General features: G+C 46.2%; 1 protein-coding gene across 1 annotated transcript in view; it reads right to left on the bottom strand.

Moving 5' to 3' along the window:
• The window catches only part of DNAH1 (dynein axonemal heavy chain 1), a 799,478-nt gene that overhangs the window by 344,752 nt on the left and 429,801 nt on the right, over positions 1 to 24,925 (bottom strand). Inside the window, exons 41-43 of the mRNA XM_030205737.1 lie at positions 21,165 to 21,266; positions 7,750 to 7,890; positions 4,519 to 4,679 (exon numbers count right to left, since the gene is read on the bottom strand). Coding sequence (XP_030061597.1) covers positions 4,519 to 4,679; positions 7,750 to 7,890; positions 21,165 to 21,266 — 404 coding nt within the window. The remainder of the gene's footprint in view (positions 1 to 4,518; positions 4,680 to 7,749; positions 7,891 to 21,164; positions 21,267 to 24,925) is intronic.

Genomic DNA, 24,925 nt, shown 5'->3' with positions numbered 1-24,925 from the left:
AGGAGTAATGAGAGATAGGGTACGGTACCTACAGCAGGATGGAGAGAAAAAGCATAGAGGAAAAGAAGACAAATGAGGAGGGAGTGAAGGGAAGGAGAAGCGTGATGAGAGGGTATAGGGAAAAGTGAATTGAGAGAGGAAAGTGGGTTAGAGAGAGGGTTAGAGGGAAAGAGCTGAGGGCAGAAGAAGAGACAGGAGAGGGAAAGAAAAAAGAATGAAAATGAGACCAAGGACTAGAGAGTGAGAGAAAGGGAGAATGAAGGATAAAATTACACATGGGTAGTTGCAGAGCAAAGGCTGAGAAGAGAAAAGTGAAAAGAAAGATCAGTTCCAGACAGTTGTAGAGGATGGGAAAAAGACAAGAGGCGAGAGAAGAAATGGAAAGGCCAACCTGGAAAATAATTTAGGAGAAGACAAACACAAGAAAAATGTAATAGAATGAGACCAAACCAATCAGAAAAATAAAGTGCCAATGCAACCAAAATAGAAAAAAAAATGTAAATACTTTTTAACGATTGTAATGTGTCTGCTTTGGGAAATATACATATTTTCCATTTATATGTTGGAGAGTAGAGGAGAAAATGCATTTCTGTTTTGCTTTTACCAGTATTGTACTGCTTATAGAGTCTGGAATATGTGTAAGGGAGGAATGGGGGTCTCCATTTCAGTTTGGAATGTATATCTGCTAGAGCTGATAGCAAATATTAGACATGGCTAGGGCCTATGAAAAAACCCACATTCATTGGCCTTAAATCTCCAGCTTTAGGATGGGCCACCCTTGGCGTTTCTGCTCCCCCTCCATCAGCAGCAAGAAACAAATTAATAAGACTTCATCTCCTGCTGCTGTAGGATGAGTCTTGCAATGAGTGCTGCAAAATCTCACAGTTCTTATCGTAAGACTGGTCCCATGGCTGCAGGAAATGACATTTTTTAAAGGTGGCTCCTGCTGCCAACAGAGAGGGAGGTGGTATGTTGGTGCTATGAAGATTTGGAAGAAGAGAAGGTCGTGGAATTGAGGTGTGTAGGGGTGGAGCCAGGAAGTGAAGTGGGTGGAGTTAGGGGTGGGGATGGAGGTGTGTCCTAAAATCTCCCTGTCAAAAATTGGTCCCCCTTAGCAGCTCTGTTGTGATGTTGGATAAAGTTACTTAACTCTAAGGTACAAATAGATTGTAAACCCTCTGTGGACACAAAATACACACATGTAATTCACCTTGAACTACTACCGAAAAGGCATGAGCTAACTCCAAATAAATACATGTGGAGGTAATTTTATAACAAAGCACATTAAAAATTTGCTATAAAGGCAACCTAGAAGCTTATGTATCTTCATAAACTTCCAGAACTATTCCCAATAATGTACAAATGCTGTACCACAAATTTACAACTGCTCTATGGAAGATGAAAATATGTATCTGTACTCTACCATGTATATATACATTCTACAGCACTATCCCAGTTTTTTTCCTAAACTACATCCCTGGAATACCTATAAGCAGGTTGTGGAAAAGTAGCTGCAATCTTTTGATGAACTTATGTTTTATTTATTTATGTATTAAAAAAGCTTGATATATTGCCATTAGTGCCTCTAGACAGCAAAGCAGTCCATGCATAAAATATATGCTTGATATTTGGAATATGTTTTATAAATTACCCTCTACATGATGAATACCTTTTAACTACATACTTGATTATATTTATTTGTAATGTATTATGTTATATGCTTGCTATCTATTTTATTATCACACAACATATGGGAAAAATTGTCTACACACTAGGGAAAAATAATCAAACAAATAAATTAACCATTTGGTGTAAAAATTACCACACAAGTATCTAACAAATTCTATATTTTCATATAGAAAATTAACATATAACAAGTTTTTTTGTGTGCACATGCCAGACAACAAAGTGTCAATTTTAATCACTGCATATAATCTCATAAATCCTTGGAGCTGGAGGAGTAGCATAGTGGTTAGTGCAGTGGACTTTGATCCTGGGGAACTGGGTTCAATTCCCACTACAGCTCCTTGTGACTCTGGGCAAGTCACCTAACTCTCCATTGCCCCAGGCAGGGGCGTAGCCAGACCTCGCCAGGAGTGGGGGCCACAGCCTGAGGTGGGGGGGCACTGTTTAGCCGCCCCCCCCAGCCACTGCTGTCATGATCCCCTTGAAACCCCCTTCCAGCCACCAACCCGTCGCCGCACCACTGCATTGGACCCCCCTGCCGACAATCCCTTTGAACCCCCCTCCTGCCACCAACTTTCCCCCGCCGTCACCGCTCGCCCACCTCCGCAGCCGATACCTTGTTTGCTGGCCGGGCCAGCCGAAGAGAGTCTTTGTAGCGCCTTCATTCAAGGAACTTCCTGGTTATGATGTTTCTGATGCCTTACGTTGTGTAAGGCGTCAGAAACAGCTGATCATAACCAGGAAGTTCCTTGAACGAAGGCGCTACTCCGGCGCTGAAAAGACTCTCTTCGGCTGGCCCATCCAGCAAACAAGGTATCGGCTGCGGTGGCGGGGTGGGCGGTGACGGCGGGGGAGGTTTGGTGGTGGGAGGGGGGTTCAAGGGGATCGTCGGCAGGGGGCCATGGCCAAATCTACGGGGGCCCGGGCCCCCTCAGGCCCCACGTAACTACGCCACTGGCCCCAGGTATAAAATAAATACTTGTATATATGTAAACCACTTTGAATGTAGTTGCAAAATACCACAGAAAGGCGGTATATATCAAGTCTCATTTCCCTTTGTGCCATCAAATCAATGTTGACGCATGGTGAAGCTATGGACAATTGTCCTGAGCTGTGTTCGCCCTTCAGTAAGGCTGCTAATTGTTGATAAGGGGTGTCCACAGCTGTTATTGTATCTATCCATTACATTGCTGGTCTTTCTCTTTTGCATTGACCTTCAACCTTGCCCAGTGTGTTATTTCTAGCAAAAAAGGTGCCGGTACTCAAATGCTAGGCCACCCTTCAGGAGTGGGGTGATCACTGATTGAGCCACCCCACAATGGCCAGGCCCCCTGCAAACAGTTACAGAATCTATGACAAGGCAGAATTGGTGTGTAGAACCTGAGCTCTTTCATTAAAACTTGTGGTCCATAGGTCAATTTTAGCAGACAATGGAAAAGGTGCCGGTACTCAGTACCTCCAAGTACTCCCTTCAAAAAAAGCCCTGACCTTGCCAAGCATAATATCTTTCTCTAATGATCATTCACTTCACATTATATGTTTGACGTATGACAGCTGAAGTCTTGTTCTATGAGTTTTCAAGGAAAGCTTAGGTTTCATCTCCTCCAATACTGATTGAATTGTTCTTCGTGCTGTTAATGGGTTACACAGTATTCTTTGCCAGCATTATAACTCAAGAGGCATTGATTTTTTTTTCATCTTTCCTCTTCACTGTCCAGCTTTCACATCCCTATGACATAAATGAAAATGCCATAGATTGGACAAACTGAATATTTGTATGCAGAGTACATCTCTGCACTTAAAGATCTTGTCTAGGTCCTTCATAGCCGTTCTGCCAAGAGCGATACAGCATTGAATTTCTTGATTGCTTATTGTTTCATTATTAATTATTGATTTATCCAAACGGGTTGAAGTTGTCTACTATTTCAATAGCTTCTCTGTTAAGGATGAAGTTATTGATTTTACCTGTTGTCAGGATTTTTATCTTCTTAGCTGAAGGTTTGAATGAAACAGATCTTTTCGGAGACAGATACCTTGTTTAATTACACTGAGAGGCCTGTATAAGCATCCAGAAGAACTCTCAGCATTGGGTTTACTTTCTGGCAGTGATTAATAACTGGGTGATCACCTTTATAAAGTTGAGGCTTTTTTCTTGGCTCCAGCTGGCAGAGCTTCTGCCAGATTGAAAATATTTCAGAAAAGAATTCTTTAATAAAGGTATAAAGGAATTTGAAAGAAAATCAAAAAATGAAGGACAGCAGAAAAAATAATTTCAGAGGGCACCTCTATGAAGAGAAGCTAACTCTGAACATTGCTATCCATTTTGTGAATGAAAAAATACTGAGGATTCTTTGAGGGCTGCAAGTGCGCAGAACAGCTTCTAGGCTATTCTAGCTGGTGGGCTGACACGCTCTGTACACAGTGCTATAAAATTATATCTACATGTGTTTATCCTGCTTGTCCATGGAGAATGTGATTTATAAGAAAATGCATCCCAGACCCTTCAAATAAGGATCATATTCATGTACAGTATCTAGTTTCTATTTGTTCCTTACCATATAACTTTGGAGAAATGCACAGGAAAGCTAGCTGACTGGATGCAGTTCAATAATCCCCATAGTGTTTCACTATTACAGTTTTTCTGAGAAATGGGGGATTTCAAAAAGAAGGCCATTTCTATGGTAAAGTGAATACTTCAAGATAAGCAAGACAAGGGACCCTGCTACTATAATTTGGATTGAAATTTATTTCCCCTTATGATTTCACACTATTCCCTCTAAATGAACCAAATACAGAAATGTATTTATAAGCACAAGAAGCTTCGAGCATTACCTTTTATCCAACTTGCTATCAATCATATCTTGCGTCTGATTGGCTGAAGTGCGGGCAGAAAACATTAGGAAGTGGGATATGTATTCCATGGGTAGGTTTTTGAGTAGCTTGTCAGAGATGGTGAGAGTCTTGCCAGTACCAGTAGGACCAATACAAAGAACCTAGGATAAAAGACAGTTATAAGGCTTCCAGTAATATCACCACACATGGCAATCATACTAGAACACTTCTGAGAGCAGCTAAATTAATTTGTATCCACACACATTCTCCATAAAATATTTGTAGCTTGCTAAGTGCCTAGACACCTATATGTAGTCGTCCAAAGGGTGTCTGACAGGGACCTGTTCTATAAAGGAATGTAGAGACCTACTTTTAGAAATGCTGTTAGCTACAACAAAGATGGCTCTGAGTCAGGCCATCCTGTGTGCTCCTGTTTACAAAGGAAGCACCCTGACTTTGTATCTGTGAAGTGCCGTCATCCTAGCTCAAATGCAAGCTGCATTATTCATCTTGTATAATAATGAGCTGTTTTGGAGCTCATTATTACTTAATTTGCATGATTTTGCCATTCAGAATGTATTATTTAGTAAACAATGGGCCCCTTTTACCAAGCTGTGGCAAAGGGGGGGGGGGGGGGGGGCCTGCGCTGGCATCAGCATGTGTTTTGGAGGAAAGCCAAGGCCCCTTTTTACCACAGCTGGTAAAAGGTAGGTATTTCTTTTTTTTTTTTTTTTTTAATGGCTGTGAAGCACTTGCAGTGCGGCCATTTCTGGGGGAGCCCTTACTGCCACCCATTGAAATGGCGGTAAGGGCTCCAGTGCTAACCCGCTCCAGTGCTAACCCAGCAGTAATAGAGTGGAGGAGTGACTTAGAGGCATATTTTCAAAGCACTTTGGGAGGCTAAGTTCCATAGGTTTCTATGGAACTTTGGGAGGCTAAGTGCTTTGAAAATATGCCTATTAGTGGTTAAAGCACTGGTCTTGCAATCCAGAGGTGGCCGATTCAAATCCCACTGCTGCTCCTTGTGATCTCACCTTGAGCTACTACTGAAAAAGGTGTGAGCAAAATCTAAATAAATAAATCAGGCAGTACTGCCCATTTACTGCTGGGTACACAACAACATTCCAAAAATAAATATATTTTTGTAGCGCCAGATATGACAGCACATTGGGTTGGGAAGTACCACCGGGCTGCTGTGGTAGCCCAGTGGTACTTCCTTTTTAGTGAGCAGTAAGCCTTAGTTACTGCTGCTTTGTAAAAGGGGCCCAATGTGCATTATTCCCTTAAGGTAAGTTAGCACTACCCCTCTAAGGTAAAATTCTATAAAGCAGGCACCAATATTTAGGAGCCAAGTATGAAATAAATAACCTGAATATTGGCAACATGTAGTTTGCAGGTAGGTACTCACATGGGTAGAATCTGGGTGGGGCTCACTCAGAGACATACAGAATATTATAAGGTACGTTTGGATTTCTTGAATATAGGCACAAGCAATTGCACCAGCTCACATCCAATCACATACTGTACATGTGCATATACCCTGTTACATTAGTATTCTATAAAGCAGTATTTTTCATTGACATACTTCCCCTACATTTTCCAGAGGCTCTCTGCTGATGCTATCTGTAGAACAACTTGATCTGTTTTCCTTCAGGACTGTGGGGCTCCCAGTGAGTTTTTAGTTATTCAGAGTACAGACTCCTACATTATTCTTGCAAGATTGTGAGAACAGCGAAAAAGTTTGGACATTATAAAAATCAAATTTACGTAATGCTGTCCCAGAGACTGTGCCTGCAGCAAGAACTGGGGACAGGATAATGGTGACTGGTGGGAATCAAGGCTGACTGGAATAGGGTTGAGGGGGAGTGTGTATTGGGAGAACAACGTATTGGGAAAAATCTAGGCTGAGGAAGACAAGAAGGACTGAGAGTCTGGAAAATGAACTTAATTTTATTTTCATATATTGCTCTGAGTGTGTCTGAGTGACTGGACTGGCTACATTTTTTGAGAAGAGCTGCTCCCTCCCTTTACTACTGAGGGCTCTAGGCACCATCCACTTTAGCCAGCACTGGTTCTGGCTCTTTTTGCCAGCATGTTCCCGCTTCAAAACTACTTAAGATCAGTACTATAAAGGAAATGCATATCTTTAAAAATTGCCCCAAGAATATGTGGTGATGGGGCATGACTGGCACTTATGCACATACTTTATAAAATATGCACAAATGCACTTATTCTTTCCAACACATACATTTGCACAATTACACCTACTTCAAATGTGCGCACCTTGTTTCCTTGGGGTGATTTCATTACAGAGCATAGGTAAAGTGTATATGTTGCCTATGTAAAGCAATATTAACACCTTCTCCCGTTCCTATCCTAACTTACATTATCCAGATTGCAACGGCCTCAAATACAAATCTATCTACTCATCCAGCTTCTCCTTCATAGCCACACAGCTTTGGAATGCACTGCCCCAAATTTTAAAGTCAACTCAGAACTATCTAAACTTTAGAAAACTTCTGAAGACCTCCCTGTTCAAGAAGGCTTACTCCCCAGACGTAACCTAATCCACTTCTCCTGGTCACACCAAATCTCATAGACATTATCAACCTTCTACTATCCTTTATTACCTTGTTGTTTGTTTAATATGTTATCTATTGTTTCTATCCTATTTTTACATTGTTTAACTGTATTTTTAATGAACTGTAATATGCCCTATGGAACTTGTAAGCCACATTGAGCCTGCAACTAGTGGGAAAATGTGGGGTATAAATGTGTTAAATAAATAAAATACAAATAAAATTATTCTCCATGTGTGTCTGTATAGCACTGCACAATCATGATAATAATTATACTGAGTAACCCTCATAAATTTGAAATGCCACCTTTCTCTGGCACAGACTATGCGGTTTACATATATTATATGCAGGTACTTTCTCTGTCCCTAGTGGACTCACACAATCTAAATTTTGTTAATGAATTTGTACCTCAAATTAAGGATGAAGATGACACCTAGAATGTAGATTAAAGAAAGCTGGAAAGGAAAAATCTGAAAATGGTGCATGAAGAGAAGGGTAGGGAAACAGAAAATCTAAAATCAAATGACAATGACAGTGACCGAGAAATAAAGAAATACCTAACAGAAGGTTAAAGGAAGAATCACAAAGAAAATAAGTTCAGGAAAGAAGGTAGAACTAAAAGGTTTAGGATGATAATGAATGTGAAACTCACAGGCTTTTTATTGGTCAGCAGCATCCCAAGCAGATGAGACATACGGACAGTATCCAGGGTGGGAACAATAATGTCTGAATAGCTGGTGTCAGGAACAATAGTAAACTCAGAGGCAGAATCTAACCACTTCACCCAGTGCACCTAAAAATACAACACAAGCCAACATTACAAGTACAATCAATGGAAACTCCAAACTTAGGAGCTCTTTTACTAAAGCTTAATGCATGCTAAATGCTAAAAAGCCTATTTTATAACTGATGTTCCACTTCCCTCTAAAGATGGAATTGATGACAGCAAACATTTTGCTTCGCGAGCAAAGGACTGAATTGATATGAGCAAACGTTTTCCATTACATTATCTTGTAAGCACTTCTTACAGATACAAACAGACACACATACATACATGAACACCCACAGGGAGGTTGGAAAGAATATCATTCTTTACCTATTTGTTTGCTTGTAGTTTAACTAAATGTTTATAGCTACTCTAAATTTTACTCAGCTACTGGATGTTTAGCACATCTTGGAGGGAAAATCGCTCCGTCATGAGCATCATGCTTTAAACAAAAAGAGCGGGGGAAATAGGAGCCCTTTTGAACACAGCAAGAAACAACCCCTTCATTGTGTACCAGCTGCCTCCCCGAGTACCTCTGTTACTGATGGTATTATGCACACTGTATACACTCCAGGGAATTATGTAGCAAAAAAATCAAAATAATACATGCAGTGTTCTAGAAATATATGCAGGTACTTTAACACTTGGTTCTCTCGGTCAGCACTAGCTCACCAGCCCAGCATCTTCCTGTTGGCCATGTGAACAGTGATGTATAGCATCACTATAACAAATCCTGAGGTTACTGGCAACCTTGTGCACCTTTCGTTAAATTAGTCACTTTATTTTCTAACTCCTCTTACTCTCTTACTTATTTATATGTTAAACATCTCTCTGACCTCATGTGCAACTTTCTTTAAATTAGTCGTCACCTTACTTTCTAACTCTTCTTACTCTCTTACGTATTTACAGTGGTGGAAATAAGTATTTGATCCCTTGCTGATTTTGTAAGTTTGCCCACTGACAAAGACATGAGCAGCCCATAATTGAAGGGTAGGTTATTGGTAACAGTGAGAGATAGCACATCACAAATTAAATCCGGAAAATCACATTGTGGAAAGTATATGAATTTATTTGCATTCTGCAGAGGGAAATAAGTATTTGATCCCCCACCAACCAGTAAGAGATCTGGCCCCTACAGACCAGGTAGATGCTCCAAATCAACTCGTTACCTGCATGACAGACAGCTGTCGGCAATGGTCACCTGTATGAAAGACACCTGTCCACAGACTCAGTGAATCAGTCAGACTCTAACCTCTACAAAATGGCCAAGAGCAAGGAGCTGTCTAAGGATGTCAGGGACAAGATCATACACCTGCACAAGGCTGGAATGGGCTACAAAACCATCAGTAAGACGCTGGGCGAGAAGGAGACAACTGTTGGTGCCATAGTAAGAAAATGGAAGAAGTACAAAATGACTGTCAATCGACAAAGATCTGGGGCTCCACGCAAAATCTCACCTCGTGGGGTATCCTTGATGATGAGGAAGGTTAGAAATCAGCCTACAACTACAAGGGGGGAACTTGTCAATGATCTCAAGGCAGCTGGGACCACTGTCACCACGAAAACCATTGGTAACACATTACGACATAACGGATTGCAATCCTGCAGTGCCCGCAAGGTCCCCCTGCTCCGGAAGGCACATGTGACGGCCCGTCTGAAGTTTGCCAGTGAACACCTGGATGATGCCGAGAGTGATTGGGAGAAGGTGCTGTGGTCAGATGAGACAAAAATTGAGCTCTTTGGCATGAACTCAACTCGCCGTGTTTGGAGGAAGAGAAATGCTGCCTATGACCCAAAGAACACCGTCCCCACTGTCAAGCATGGAGGTGGAAATGTTATGTTTTGGGGGTGTTTCTCTGCTAAGGGCACAGGACTACTTCACCGCATCAATGGGAGAATGGATGGGGCCATGTACCATACAATTCTGAGTGACAACCTCCTTCCCTCCGCCAGGGCCTTAAAAATGGGTCGTGGCTGGGTCTTCCAGCACGACAATGACCCAAAACATACAGCCAAGGCAACAAAGGAGTGGCTCAGGAAGAAGCACATTAGGGTCATGGAGTGGCCTAGCCAGTCACCAGACCTTAATCCCATTGAAAACTTATGGAGGGAGCTGAAGCTGCGAGTTGCCAAGCGACAGACCAGAACTCTTAATGATTTAGAGATGATCTGCAAAGAGGAGTGGACCAAAATTCCTCCTGACATGTGTGCAAACCTCATCATCAACTACAGAAGACGTCTGACCGCTGTGCTTGCCAACAAGGGTTTTGCCACCAAGTATTAGGTCTTGTTTGCCAGAGGGATTAAATACTTATTTCCCTCTGCAGAATGCAAATAAATTCATATACTTTCCACAATGTGATTTTCCGGATTTAATTTGTGATGTGCTATCTCTCACTGTTACTAATAACCTACCCTTCAATTATGGGCTGCTCATGTCTTTGTCAGTGGGCAAACTTACAAAATCAGCAAGGGATCAAATACTTATTTCCACCACTGTATATGTTCCATCTTTGCTTATACCCTTCACTGTCAATTAAAATGTTCTATTACATATTGTGTTGACATTGTAAGTAGTATACTATCCAGCTTATTTTCGAAAGTGATCGCCGGCCATTTCCCGACATAAATCGGGAGATGGCCGGCGATTTCTTAAAAGCGGCGAAATCGGTATAATCGAAAGCGGCTTTTTTGACAGCATCGCCGCTTTCCCGTCGCTTCACCGGCGGAAGTTCAAGGGGGTGTGTCGGCGGCTTAGTGAAGGCGGGACATGGGCGGGCATGGGCATGGCTACCAGATGGCTGGCTTTCGCCGATAATGGAACAAAAAAAAGCGGCGTTCAGCAGTATTTTGCCGGGTTTACTTGGTCCTTTAATTTTCACGACCAAGCCTCACAAAGGTACATAAGTAATGCCATACTGGGAAAAGACCAAGGGTCCATCGAGCCCAGCATCCTGTCCACGACAGCGGCCAATCCAGGCCAAGGGCACCTGGCAAGCTTCCCAAACGTATACACATTCTATAGATGTTATTCCTGGAATTGTGGATTTTTCCCAAGTCCATTTAGTAGCGGTTTATGGACTTGTCCTTTAGGAAACCGTCCAACCCCTTTTTAAACTCTGCTAAGCTAACCGCCTTCACCACTTTCTCCGGCAACGAATTCCAGAGTTTAATTATACGTTGGGTGAAGAAGAATTTTCTCTGATTTGTTTTAAATTTACTACACTGTAGTTTCATTGCATGCCCCCTAGTCCTAGTATTTTTGGAAAGCGTGAACAGATGCTTCACATCCACCTGTTCTACTCCACTCATTATTTTATATACCTCTATCATGTCTCCCCTCAGCCGTCTCTTCTCCAAGCTGAATAGCCCTAGCCTCCTTAATCTTTCTTCATAGGGAAGTCGTCCCATCCCCGCTATCATTTTAGTTGCCCTTCGCTGCACCTTTTCCAATTCAACTATATCTTTCTTGAGATACGGCGGCCAGAAGTGAACACAACACTCAAGGTGCGGTCACACCATGGAGCGATACAACGGCATTATAACATCCTCACACCTGTTTTCCATACCTTTCCTAATAATACCCAACATTCTATTCGCTTTCCTAGTCGCAGCAGCACACTGAGCAGAAGGTTTCAGTGTATTATCGACGACACCCAGATCCCTTTCTTGGTCCGTAACTCCTAACGTGGAGCCTTGCATGACGTAGCCCCCAGTGCCCCAACTCACCAGATGACCACTGGAAGGAATTGGGGATGACCTCCCCGTACTCCCCCAGTGGTCACCAACCCCCTCCCACACTACAAAAATAAAACTAAAAACCTTTTTTGCCAGCCTGTATGCCAGCCTCAAATGCCGTACCCACCTCCATGACAGCAGAATGTGTTCTATCCTTTGACAGCCTTTCCCTGGTTGTGATGTGGCTCTCGGGTGAGTGTGACACCTTTTCTGTTAGGTGCACTGCAGAGTCACATCAGCAATGAATTGTGGTGGGTGTAGGGTAGGGGGCTCTACTCCCATGGTGCTTTTCCCCCTGCTAACTGGGTCAGTGTGTGTCCATTTTGTTTCCGGTAGTCCATGAGGTAGTGGTCATTTTTGTCAGCCAGTTTTAGATCCCTTTCATGTGTTACCCACGTTAGAGAACTTAGTTATTACCTTGAATGTAGCTGAAAGAGGGCATTGTACACCATTCTGCCAGCTCTGACCTACTGCTAATCTCAGTACCAGGGAGACTCTTTGCCAGTGGGGCACAACCTCTGATCTGCAGTTAACTGTGAGTAAACGTGCTTATTCAAATAAAGGACTTTTTCAAAGAGATTGGTCTTCAGGTCTCAACTGGTGTGCCAAGGTTATACAGCAGCAACAAGTCCTAGAGGCCTGCCCAGTTGGTGTCCTGGCATGTGAGGGGGGCCAGTGCACTACAAATGCTGGCTCCTCCCACGACCAAATGCCTTGGATGTCGCCAGGTTTGAGATGGCCGGCAGTTTTTTCCATTATCGCTGAAAAACAAAACTGGCGATCTCAACCCCGGCGAGCTCTGGCATTTGGCCAGGCTAAAGCGAATGCTACATACCTGTAGAAGGTATTCTCCGAGGACAGCAGGCTGATTGTTCTCACTGATGGGGTGACGTCCACGGCAGCCCCTCCAATCGGAACACTTTCTAGCAAAGTCCTTTGCTAGTCCTCGCGCGCCGATGCGCACCGTGCATTCGCGGCCGTCTTCCCGCCCGAAACCGGCTCGTGCCGGCCAGTCTCATATGTAGCAAGACAAAGAGAAGGGAAGACACAACTCCAAAGGGGAGGCGGGCGGGTTTGTGAGAACAATCAGCCTGCTGTCCTCGGAGAATACCTTCTACAGGTATGTAGCATTCGCTTTCTCCGAGGACAAGCAGGCTGCTTGTTCTCACTGATGGGGTATCCCTAGCCCCCAGGCTCACTCAAAACAACAACCATGGTCAATTGGGCCTCGCAACGGCGAGGACATAACTGAGATTGACCTAAAAAATTTACCAACTAACTGAGAGTGCAGCCTGGAACAGAACAAACATGGGCCTAGGGGGGTGGAGTTGGATTCTAAACCCCGAACAGATTCTGAAGCACTGACTGCCCGAACCGACTGTCGCGTCGGGTATCCTGCTGCAGGCAGTAATGAGATGTGAATGTGTGGACAGATGACCACGTCGCAGCTTTGCAAATCTCTTCAATAGTGGCTGACTTCAAGTGGGCTACCGACGCTGCCATGGCTCTAACATTATGAGCCGTGACATGACCCTCAAGAGCCAGCCCAGCCTGGGCGTAAGTGAAGGAAATGCAATCTGCTAGCCAATTGGATATGGTGCGTTTTCCCACAGCCACTCCCCTCCTGTTGGGATCAAAAGAAACAAACAATTGGGCGGACTGTCTGTTGGGCTGTGTCCGCTCCAGATAGAAGGCCAATGCTCTCTTGCAGTCCAATGTGTGCAGCTGACGTTCAGTAGGGCAGGAATGAGGACGGGGAAAGAATGTTGGCAAGACAATTGACTGGTTCAGATGGAACTCCGACACAACCTTCGGCAAGAACTTAGGGTGAGTGCGGAGGACTACTCTGTTATGATGAAATTTGGTGTAAGGGGCCTGGGCTACCAGGGCCTGAAGCTCACTGACTCTACGAGCTGAAGTAACTGCCACCAAGAAAATGACCTTCCAGGTCAAGTACTTCAGATGGCAGGAATTCAGTGGCTCAAAAGGAGGTTTCATCAGTTGGGTGAGAACGACATTGAGATCCCATGACACTGTAGGAGGCTTGACAGGGGGCTTTGACAAAAGCAAACCTCTCATGAAGCGAACAACTAAAGGCTGTCCTGAGATCGGCTTACCTTCCACACGGTAATGGTATGCACTGATTGCACTAAGGTGAACCCTTACAGAGTTGGTCTTGAGACCAGACTCAGACAAGTGCAGAAGGTATTCAAGCAGGGTCTGTGTAGGACAAGAGCGAGGATCTAGGGCCTTGCTGTCACACCAGACGGCAAACCTCCTCCACAGAAAGAAGTAACTCCTCTTAGTGGAATCTTTCTTGGAAGCAAGCAAGATGCGGGAGACACCCTCCGACAGACCCAAAGAGGCAAAGTCTACGCTCTCAACATCCAGGCCGTGAGAGCCAGGGACCGGAGGTTGGGATGCAGAAGCGCCCCTTCGTCCTGTGTGATGAGGGTCGGAAAACACTCCAATCTCCACGGTTCTTCGGAGGACAACTCCAGAAGAAGAGGGAACCAGATCTGACGCGGCCAAAAAGGAGCAATCAGAATCATGGTGCCTCGGTCTTGCTTGAGTTTCAACAAAGTCTTCCCCACCAGAGGTATGGGAGGATAAGCATACAGCAGACCCTCCCCCCAGTCCAGGAGGAAGGCATCCGATGCCAGTCTGCCGTGGGCCTGAAGCCTGGAACAGAACTGAGGGACTTTGTGGTTGGCTCGAGATGCGAAGAGATCTACCAAGGGGGTGCCCCACACCTGGAAGATCTGACGCACTACCCTGGAATTGAGCGACCACTTGTGAGGTTGCATAATCCTGCTCAACCTGTCGGCCAGACTGTTGTTTACGCCTGCCAGATATGTGGCTTGGAGCACCATGCCGTGACGGCGAGCCCAGAGCCACATGCTGACGGATTCCTGACACAGGGGGCGAGATCCGGTGCCCCCCTGCTTGTTGATGTAATACATGGCAACCTGGTTGTCTGTCTGAATTTGGATAATTTGGTGGGACAGCCGATCTCTGAAAGCCTTCAGAGTGTTCCAGATCGCTCGTAACTCCAGAAGATTGATCTGCAGATCGCGTTCCTGGAGGGACCAGCTTCCTTGGGTGTGAAGCCCATCGACATGAGCTCCCCACCCCAGGAGAGATGCATCCGTGGTCAGCACTTTTTGTGGCTGAGGAATTTGGAAAGGATGTCCCAGAGTCAAACTGGACCAAATCGTCCACCAAAACAGGGATTTGAGAAAACTCGTGGACAGGTGGATCACATCTTCTAGATCCCCAGCAGCCTGGAACCACTGGGAAGCTAGGGTCCATTGAGCAGATCTCATGTGAAGGCGGGCCATGGGAGTCACATGAACTGTGGAGGCCATGTGGCCCAGCAATCTCAACATCTGCCGAGCTGTGATCTGCTGGGACGCTCGCACCCGCGAGACGAAAGACAACAAGTTGGTGGCTCTCGTCTCTGGGAGATAGGCGCGAGCCGTCCGAGAATCCAGCAGAGCTCCTATGAATTCGAGTTTCTGCACTGGGAGAAGATGGGACTTTGGATAATTTATCACAAACCCCAGTAGCTCCAGGAGGCGAATAGTCATCTGCATGGACTGCAGGGCTCCTGCCTCGGATGTGTTCTTCACCAGCCAATCGTCGAGGTATGGGAACACGTGTACCCCCAGTCTGCGAAGTGCCGCTGCTACTACAGCCAAGCACTTCATGAACACTCTGGGCGCAGACTGGAAGTGACGTGTGCCCAGCTGAAATCGCAGATACCGTCTGTGAGCAGGCAGTATCGGGATGTGTGTGTAGGCATCCTTCAAGTCCAGAGAGCATAGCGAATCGTTTTCCTGAATCATGGGGAGAAGGGTGCCCAGGGAAAGCATCCTGAACTTTTCTTTGACCAGATATTTGTTCAGGGCCCTTAGGTCTAGGATGGGACGCATCCCCCCTGTTTTCTTTTCCAAGGAAGTACCTGGAATAGAATCCCAGCCCTTCTTGCCCGGATGGCACGGGCTCGACCGCATTGGCGCTGAGAAGGGCGGAGAGTTCCTCTGCAAGTACCTGCTTGTGCTGGAAGCTGTAGGATTGAGCTCCCGGTGGGCAATTTGGAGGTTTTGAGGCCAAATTGAGGGTGTATCCTTGCCGGACTATTTGGAGAACCCACTGATCGGAGGTTATGAGAGGCCACCCGACACTGACACTTGTATGTCGGCTATGCTCTGCTGGAGCCAGTCAAAAGCTCGTCCCTTGCTTTTGCTGGGGAGCCGAGGGGCCTTGCTGAGGCGCACGCTGCTGACGAGAGCGAGCGCGCTGGGGCTTAGCCTGGGCCGCAGGCTATCGAGAAGGAGGATTGTACCTACGCTTGCCAGAAGAGTAGGGAACAGTCTTCCTTCCCCCAAAAAATCTTCTACCTGTAGAGGTAGAGGCTGAAGGCTGCCGGCGGGAGAACTTGCCGAATGCGGTGTCCCGCTGGTGGAGCTGCTCTACCACCTGCTCGACTTTTTCTCCAAAAATATTATCTGCACGGCAAGGCGAGTCCGCAATCCGCTGCTGGATTCTATTCTCCAGGTCGGAGGCACGCAGCCATGAGAGTCTGCGCATCACCACACCTTGAGCAGCGGTCCTGGACGCAACATCAAAGGTGTCATACACCCCTCTGGCCAGGAATTTTTTGTACACCTTCAGCTGCCTGACCACCTCCTGAAATGGCCTGGCTTGCTCAGGGGGGAGCTTGTCCACCAAGCCCGCCAACTGCCGCACATTGTTCCGCATGTGTATGCTCGTGTAGAGCTGGTAGGACTGAATCTTGGCCACGAGCATAGAAGAATGGTAGGCCTTCCTCCTAAAGGAGTCCAAGGTTCTAGAGTCCTTGCCCGGGGGCGCCGAAGCATGCTCCCTAGAACTCTTGGCCTTCTTTAGGGCCAAATACACAACTCCAGAGTCATGAGGCAACTGAGTGCGCATCAGCTCTGGGTCCCCATGGATCCGGTACTGGGACTCGATCTTCTTGGGAATGTGGGGATTACTTAGAGGCTTGGTCCAGTTTGCCAGCATTGTCTTTTTGAGGACATGATGCATGGGTACTGTGGATGCTTCCTTAGGTGGAGAAGGATAGTCCAGGAGCTCAAACATTTCAGCCCTGGGCTCGTCCTCCACAACCACCGGGAAGGGGATGGCCGTAGACATCTCCCGGACAAAGGAAGCGAAAGACAGGCTGTCAGGAGGAGAAAGCTGTCTTTCAGGAGAGGGAGTGGGATCAGAAGGAAGACCCTCAGACTCCTCGTCAGAGAAATATCTGATGTCTTCTTTCTCTTCCCACGAGGCCTCACCCTCGGTGTCAGACACAAGTTCACGGACCTGTGTCTGCAACCGTGCCCAGCTCAACTCCGTGGAACCACGGCCACGGTGGGAGCGTCGAGAGGTAGACTCCCTCGCCCGCACCGGCGAAGCTCCCTCCGCCGACGTAGTCGGGGAGCCTTCCTGGGAGGCTACCGCACTCGGTACTGCAAGCGGCACCGATGTCGGAGACCTCACCCCGGACAATGGGCCAGCCGGCGCCTCGCTCGACGGTACCGGTGGCGCAAGCACCCCCGGTACTGGAGGGGTAGGGCGCAACAGCTCTCCCAGGATCTCTGGGAGAACGGCCCGGAGGCTCTCGTGCAGAGCGGCTGTGGAAAAAGACATGGAAGCCGATGCAGGAGTCGATGTCAGAACCTGTTCCAGGCGTGGAGGCTGTTCCGGGCTGTCCAAAGGGGAGCGCATCGACACCTCTTGAACAGAGGGCGAGCGGTCCTCTCGGTGCCAATGCTTACTGGGTGCCGACTCCCTCGGCGACCCAGAGCTCTCGGTGCCGACACGGGAAGGGGACCGGTGATTTTTTGGAACGAAGCACGTCACCGGAGCTTCCCGGCACCGACGAGGAGGACGTAGAATCCAGCCGTCTCTTCCTCGGGGCCGAGGCCGAAGAAGGTCGGTCTCGGGGGGGCTGTACCGCAGGAGCCCTCAGGGTAGGGGGAGACCCACCCGAAGGCTCACCGCCACCAGCAGGGGAATGGACAGCCCTCACCTGCACTCCAGACAAAGCACCACCGTCCGACGACATCAGCAGACGAGGAGGTCTCGATACCACCGACGCCGACGCAGCCCTCCGATATCGCCCCGATGCAGAGGGCCGATGCCTCGATGCACTCGATGCAATCGGGGGCGAGGATGAAGGTCCGGGCGCCGACGACGTCGAAGCAGTCGATACTCCCGGTGCCGATGCCGACGAAGAGCCCGAGAACAAAATGTTCCACTGGGCTAATCTCGCTACCTGAGTCCGCTTTTGCAAAAGAGAACACAGACTACAGGCCTGAGGGCGGTGCCCAGCCCCCAGACACGACGCGTGCCTGTCAGTGAGCGAGATTACCCGGGCGCACTGGGTGCATTTCTTGAAGCCGCTGGAAGACTTCGATGTCATGGGCGGAAAAATCGCGCCAGCGAGATCAAAACTCGAAATGGCGAAAATGGCACCACAAAAATAGGGGGAAGAAAAACTTCGACCGAGGCCTAACTAGGGCCTACCCCGACGACGAAAGAAAACTTACCGGGGCAAAACTAGAAGTACGGGAAGGGAGAAAACCATAAAGGTCTCCTTCCGACACCTTTTTTTTTTGTAGAACGAAGTCGCTAAACGATGCGCGAGGTCAACTTTGGGGCGCGAACGGCGAAACACGACCGTACCGAGCGCGGACAAAAGAAGACTGCCCGGCACGAGCCGGTTCGGGCAGGAAGACGGCCGCGCATGCGCGGTGCGCATCAGCGCGCGAGGACTAGCAAAGGACTTTGCTAGAAAGTGTTCCGATTGGAGGGGCTGCCGTGGACGTCACCCCATCAGTGAGAACAAGCAGCCTGCTTGTCCTCGGAGAAACCATATTATCGAAAAAAAAGATGGCCAGCCATCTTTTTCGATAATATGGTTCCGGCCAGCTGTTGTGCCGCCGCCAAAATAGATCGCCGGCCATCTATTTCGCCGGCGACATTCAATTATGCCCCTCCACATCATACTTTGTATTGTTATTTGAATGTTTTAACTACTGTAATTGCCTATTGCTCATGTTTGATTTATTCTTACTCTATACCGCCTTGAGTGAATTCTTTCAAAACGGCAGTAAATAAATCCTTAAAAAAAACTTAAAATAATTTACCTATCAATGTTTTTGATAGGTTGCCAAATGGCCACCAGGCTTCAGTTCTGCAAGCCTTTAGTTTGATATTGAGTTACCAAACATTAGGAACAGCTAATACAGATAACAAAAATTATCTGTAATAACTGTATCTAATGGTTAGAGCAGCAGGCTGAGAACTAGGAAAGCCATGGATCAAATCCCACTGCCACTCATTGACACCTTTAACAAATCACTTAATCCTCCATTGACCCAGGTACAAAAAACTTAGTGGCCCTTTTACTAAGACACGTAGGCGCCTACAAAGCACGTCAAAATAGAACTACTGCCCAGCTACCGCGTGCCCCGGACAGTAATTCTAATTTCTATGTGCGTCCAAAACTCAGGACAGAAAATAATTTCTATTTTCTACCACGTGGTGCTAACCGGGTGGTAATCGGCAGTATATGCGTGTTGACGATTACCACCCAGTTAACACGTGAGACCTTATCGCTGTCAATGGGTGGCGGTAAGGTCTCAGGCCCAAATGGATGCGCTCTGATTTTTATTTTGCTGCACATCCATTTTTGGCAAAAAAGGCCTTTTTTGCGAGCGCGCTAAAAAAGGGACCTGTGCGCGTCCAATACACACATCTACACCAGCGCAGGCCATTTTTCAGCACACCTTAGTAAAAGGGCCCCTTAGATTGTAAGCCCTCCAGAAACAGGAAAATACATGCTGTACCTGAATGTAACTTGCCTTGAGCTACTACTGAGAAAGGTGTGATCCAAATCCAAAATCCAGTACAAACCACTACAAATGCCACTCTGGATCTACCATACCATAATAACAGTAACTTCCACAAGTCACACATTAAGAGCCTACCTAACAAAATGTAGCACCATAAACACTGTGGTAGACAATAAAATATCAGTACACCTAAGGGAAAACTAAACAAGCTAAATTTGTACAGATCCTCACCCAGTACAGATTAAAGTAACTACAAACTAAAAATAGAAATATGTAGACAAAAATTAAACTGAACTCCCAAGAAGGCAGACTCTAAATACAGTGAACACCTGTTCCTCTGTCTCTGTTTGCTGGCTGCTTCTAGCGTGTGTCTAATTACTTCTCTACACTGCACCTGGGATTCTCTGTGTTTGGCTGTGGTGCTGTGTGGCGAGTTCCTACCTCGTTCTGTTCCAGTTTGTTTGTTTTGTTTCCCCTTCCTTCGGAGTTACCCTTTGTTGCTGTGTTTGTATTCTGATTTGTCTGTCCTGCCCTTGTAGCAGGCTTGGGACCCTTTGTTTCTCCCTGTGGGGGTTGTTTGTTTGCTTTTTCCCTGTACTCCGATTAACCAGTTGTCTGCAGTGTTCCCTGCCTCTGGCAGCTGTGTGTTTGAGCTTGGTTTAACCCTTTGTCTGCAGAATTTCCCTGCTTCTGGCAGTTGTCTGCTTGGTGCAGTTTTCCCTTGTGACTGTCAGTCCTTTCTTTGCTTTAATTTTCTTCTGTATTGCTGAGCAATGTTCCTTTCTGTGCTGGGGGTGTGTTAGGCACCGCACTCCGTTTTGCTGTCTTTTCCCTCTCGTGTCCGCTGAGGGTCTCTGCTTACAGCATCTTTATTTCGCAGTCCCTCATTTCCTTTGTGTGCCATGGGGTACTGCTTGAGGTGTTTGTGTATGTGCTTCCTTTTCTCCTTGATTGCCTAGGGCACTGCCTTGAGTTTCTTGTAGATATGTCTGTCAGTTCCTTTTCCTATGGGTCCTTAGCCAGCACCGTAGGTGTGCTGGTGCTGTAGTTTCCGTGGAGACCTCCTCGTTTTTTCCTCTTTCTCCCCTCCCTAAGTATGAGTCGGTTCCGGTTAGGCCATGAGGCCCGCATATTTGAATTCTGAGTAAATGGGTTCCCGATCGGCTGTGAGGCCCGCCTGAATGCCCTATCTTCCCTTTTCTGGAGGTGCAAGTTGGTTGTTGCGTGTGTATGCAGGACCTGGTAGCTGAGGTAGTGTGTAGCGCTTGCTCGGCCAACCCCGGCCTTGGCCTAACACCTATTCTAGGCCTCACAACCAGACTAACAACACTAGAGAAATAGTGAGGCATGACCACCTGTACTGTGCAAAAATATAAAAGATTATATATACACACACACACATTTATTACAAATTAACAAATACAAATAAAACAAAAAATAGAAAATAAGATACCTATACCATTTTATTGGACAAATTTACGTGCATTAATTTTTTTTATTATTAAAACAAAAGTGTGAAATGAACCAAAAATAATCTTCTGAAAATTGGGAAAAAGTTCAAACTGAAAACAAGTCAGAACTTTTTGCCCTGTGCACATCCCTAATCATTTTGAATGGTTTCATTCTCTCTCTTTAGGTCCAGGAATTATCTGCATCACAGTCACTTAAATATTTAACCTTTTTAGTAGTCTCGTCTTCTTCTTCCTCTGGGCTGCTTGTGCCTACATCATCCAACCTATAATCATATACTAAGCCTTCTTCTGGGAACATCAACTGGATCTGAGAGGAAGATATCAACCATATTAGTGAAACAATAATGAAGCTGTGATTCTGACAGACAGAAAATTAGAAACTGAACTAAAGGTTTTGTGATCACATTTATCGTTACTTTTTGTTGGACTTGACAGTATATTTCCTATTCATTAAATGCTATAATGATTATTTATTTATTATCTCATTTGTACCCTACAGTTTCCCAACAGTGTCAGGCTCAATGTGGCTTACAATGCACCACAGAGGCAGACGCCAATGCAGTAAAATGAAGCTAATACAGCAGAAAACCTACAAGAGATACTGGGGAAGAGTAGGAATGGACGGAAGGAGAAGAGAAACTTTGAGGGAAGAGGGAAGGGGGATGTGTCCAAATGTCTCTAGATCGATGTGCTTCCAGCAGTGGAGACACATGAAGAGGCCGTGGGATAAGCACTTCCAAATAACATGGTCTTCAGAGATTTCCTGAAAGTTAGATGATCTGTGATGGTTTTTATTGCTTTAGGGGTCATTTCATAACTGTGCACACATTAAAAGAAGAACATGCTTTTTTCTATGTGGGCTTCGGCAAATTTTCAAAACAAAAAATATGCACATACTCCCACTTTGAAAATTACAACAGGGAATTTGTGCACTGTTTACATCTGCTCTTTACCATGCACACATTTCTGGTTCAGTTTATGCTCATAAACATGTACTTTCAAAAGTCTGTACATAAATGCAAACCTCTCCCCAACCTTGACCTCAGAAACTCCTCATGCAGTCTGGGTAAGCTTATGTGCATAATCTTATAAGCTTATCATGTAGGTAGTTTATGTGGAGGGGCATAATCGAAAGTGGGTGCCCATCTCCATGGGCGTCCATGCGAAGGGGCGGGACAAACCGTATTTTTGAAAAAAGATGGGCGCCCATCTTTTTTTTTAATAATACGGGTTGTGCAGGGCAAATGCCTAGGATTTGGGCATTTTTGAGCTGGGCGCTATTGGTTTTCAGCGATAATGGAAACCGAAGGCGCCCAGCTCAAAAACGAACAAATCCAAGGCATTGGGTCATGGGAGGGGCCAGGATTCGTAGTGCACTGGTCCCCCTCACATGCCAGGACACCAACTGGGCACCCTAGGGGGCACTTTTACAAATAAAAAAACAAAAATTAAAATAGCTCCCAGGTGCATAGCACCCTTCCCTTGTGTGCTGAGCCCCCCCAAAATCCCCCCAAAACCCACTGCCCACAAGTCTACACCATTACCATAGCCCTAAGGGGTGCAGGGGGGCACCTACATGTGGGTACAGTGGGTTTTGGGGGGCTCAACATGAACTAGCAGAAGTGGAAAGGTAGGGGGGGATGGGCCTGGGTCAGCCTGCCTGACGTCCACTGCACCCACTAACAACTGCTCCAAGGGACCTGCATACTGCTGTCAGGGAGCTGGGTATGACATTTGAGGCTCGCATACAGGCTGTCAAAAAAGTTTTAAAGTTCTTTTTTTCTGGTGTGAGGGGGTTAGTGACCACTGGAGGAGTCAGGGAAGGTCATCCCCGATTCCCTCCGGTGGTCATCTAGCCAGTTGGGGCACTTTTTTTGGGACTTGGGTCGTGAAGAAAAAGGTTCCAGCAAAAGCGACCCAAATTCTCGCTTCTGCCGCCCTTTCTTTTTGATTATCGGCCGAAGGCGCCCATGGCCTATAAACACGCCCCATTCCCACCTTCAACACGCCTCCGACATGCCCCGTCAACTTTGTTCGTTCCCGCGATGGAGTGCAGTTGAAGACGCCCAAAATCGGCTTTTGATTATACCGATTTGGGTGCCTTTGCGAGATGGGCGCCCATCTCCCGATTTGGGTCGAAATATGGGCGCCCATCACTTTCGAAAATAAGGCCGGTAGTCTATTCCTGTGCACAAAGCATGTTACTCATTGAATCTTGTCATCTGGTCCCCCTTCCTTCAGCAGGCCAGGGTTGACCCTGTTTAGCTTGTCAGATTCGATGTGGGCCAAGATATTCAGACTAATGGTCCTGTCTTTACTCAACTCGCCCAGTTTCTCCAGCTCCTTCCTGATAGCAGTCACTCAAGCTGTCTCAACGGTAGTGGTCAAACAAAAGTGCAGTAGCTCCAATACTTTTATAGGTAAAATGCTTTTATTCACAGGCTTAGTCACATAGTCCTATTCTTGTTCCAGCTGCATCACCCCATGACAGTTCACAACTTCAGCTTTCTACATTCATTTCATCAACATAGTTCAAGACCCCTTCCCCAGGAGATTTAACCACAGTTCAACCTTTCTCTGCACTACCTTCTGTCTTCAGGTAGTTTTCTGGCTAGCTTCCTCCACAAGTTCCTCTCAAACTGCACCAACTTCACTTCCCCAGTCTTAAATAGTTGAGGCAACACTGTAGCGATGAAACCTTTTACCTTACCAGCTGGAGTCTGCGCTAACGCCGAAACTTCCATGCACTCCCCCCTTACCTCCTCATTTGCCTCCATTTTATCCCATTCCATAACCTCCTCCCCACAAGGTTCCCTCAGCTGCTCCCCATCTCCTTGATCAGAAACCATTTCCCAATCATCCCCCCCCCCCCCCCTCTATTTCCTGAGAGTCCTGTATTGGAACTGGTGGGTTCTGGGGATGGTAGTTCCTATCTTTAGTTGGTAGTCTGACCGGCCTTTTGGCCACTAGGGGGCGAATTTTCTGTCTATAAGGAACCTGTGAGTGAAATTTGCTCTTCCTCAAGAGCACACTTTTCTCCGGCTTCTGCCTTAGCCCTTTGAAGCAGGCTCCTCTCAAACCCCTTACAATCTGAAGTATGCTCTGATGCTCCTTTTTACTTAAAGCAAGTTATGAGTGTTCACCATCCACTACGGACATTGAGGTTTGCTATGTGGCTCTCCCTGGTTGCAGTAGTGCACATACATCATGCTGACATTAGAACTTCAGCTTTTTGTTGCGGGGAATTCCCTTATGGAATGCACATCCTGGCCAGCTTCATCACTAAGCAAACATTCCACAGTTCAAAAACTTTGGGGATAAGCAGCCTTTTGTGACTGCATTCTTTTGATCAGCTGTGGACTTGACTGTGATTTATTGCTGAGTAGCAACATATTGATATTGATAGCAGAGTTGTTTATGTTGTTTTTTTATTTTTTTGTCTGTTCGTATGCTGTTTTAAATTTGCTTTTTATTATGCATGCTTTATATGGAAACCACCTAGGTTATAGGTGGTCTGAATATTGGCCCCAGAGTGTCAAGTTTAGAAATGGTGGGGTTTATATTCAGCCACCACTGCTCAGCGTTTTGCTTACCATCACCAGAGTTATGCCTGGAAATTCAATGCCTAGCCATGTTCAGCACTTAACTGACTCTGGGGCACCACACAAAGATAGGACTGACTTTTATGTGGTCCTATTTATGCGGTGACCTTGGCTGGTTAAGTGCTGAATATTGGCATTTAACAGGCTCAGTGCCAACCCCGCTCCTGGAACGCCCCCCAAATAGCCGGTTTTGCTTTATTTATTGCACTTGTATCCCACATTTTCCCACCTATTTGCAGGCTCAATGTGGCTTACAAAGATCTGTTATGGCATTGCCACAACAGGGAAGAAATACAATTGGTGATTACAAAGAGATAGCAAAGAACAAGAGGATCTGGTTATGCAGCTGTACAGTGAGAGATTC

This window comes from Microcaecilia unicolor, chromosome 6 (assembly GCF_901765095.1).
Source record: "Microcaecilia unicolor chromosome 6, aMicUni1.1, whole genome shotgun sequence".
NCBI lineage: Eukaryota > Metazoa > Chordata > Amphibia > Gymnophiona > Siphonopidae > Microcaecilia > Microcaecilia unicolor.
Note: the sequence above shows the minus strand (reverse complement) of the source record. Positions and strands in the feature narration are given on the sequence as shown.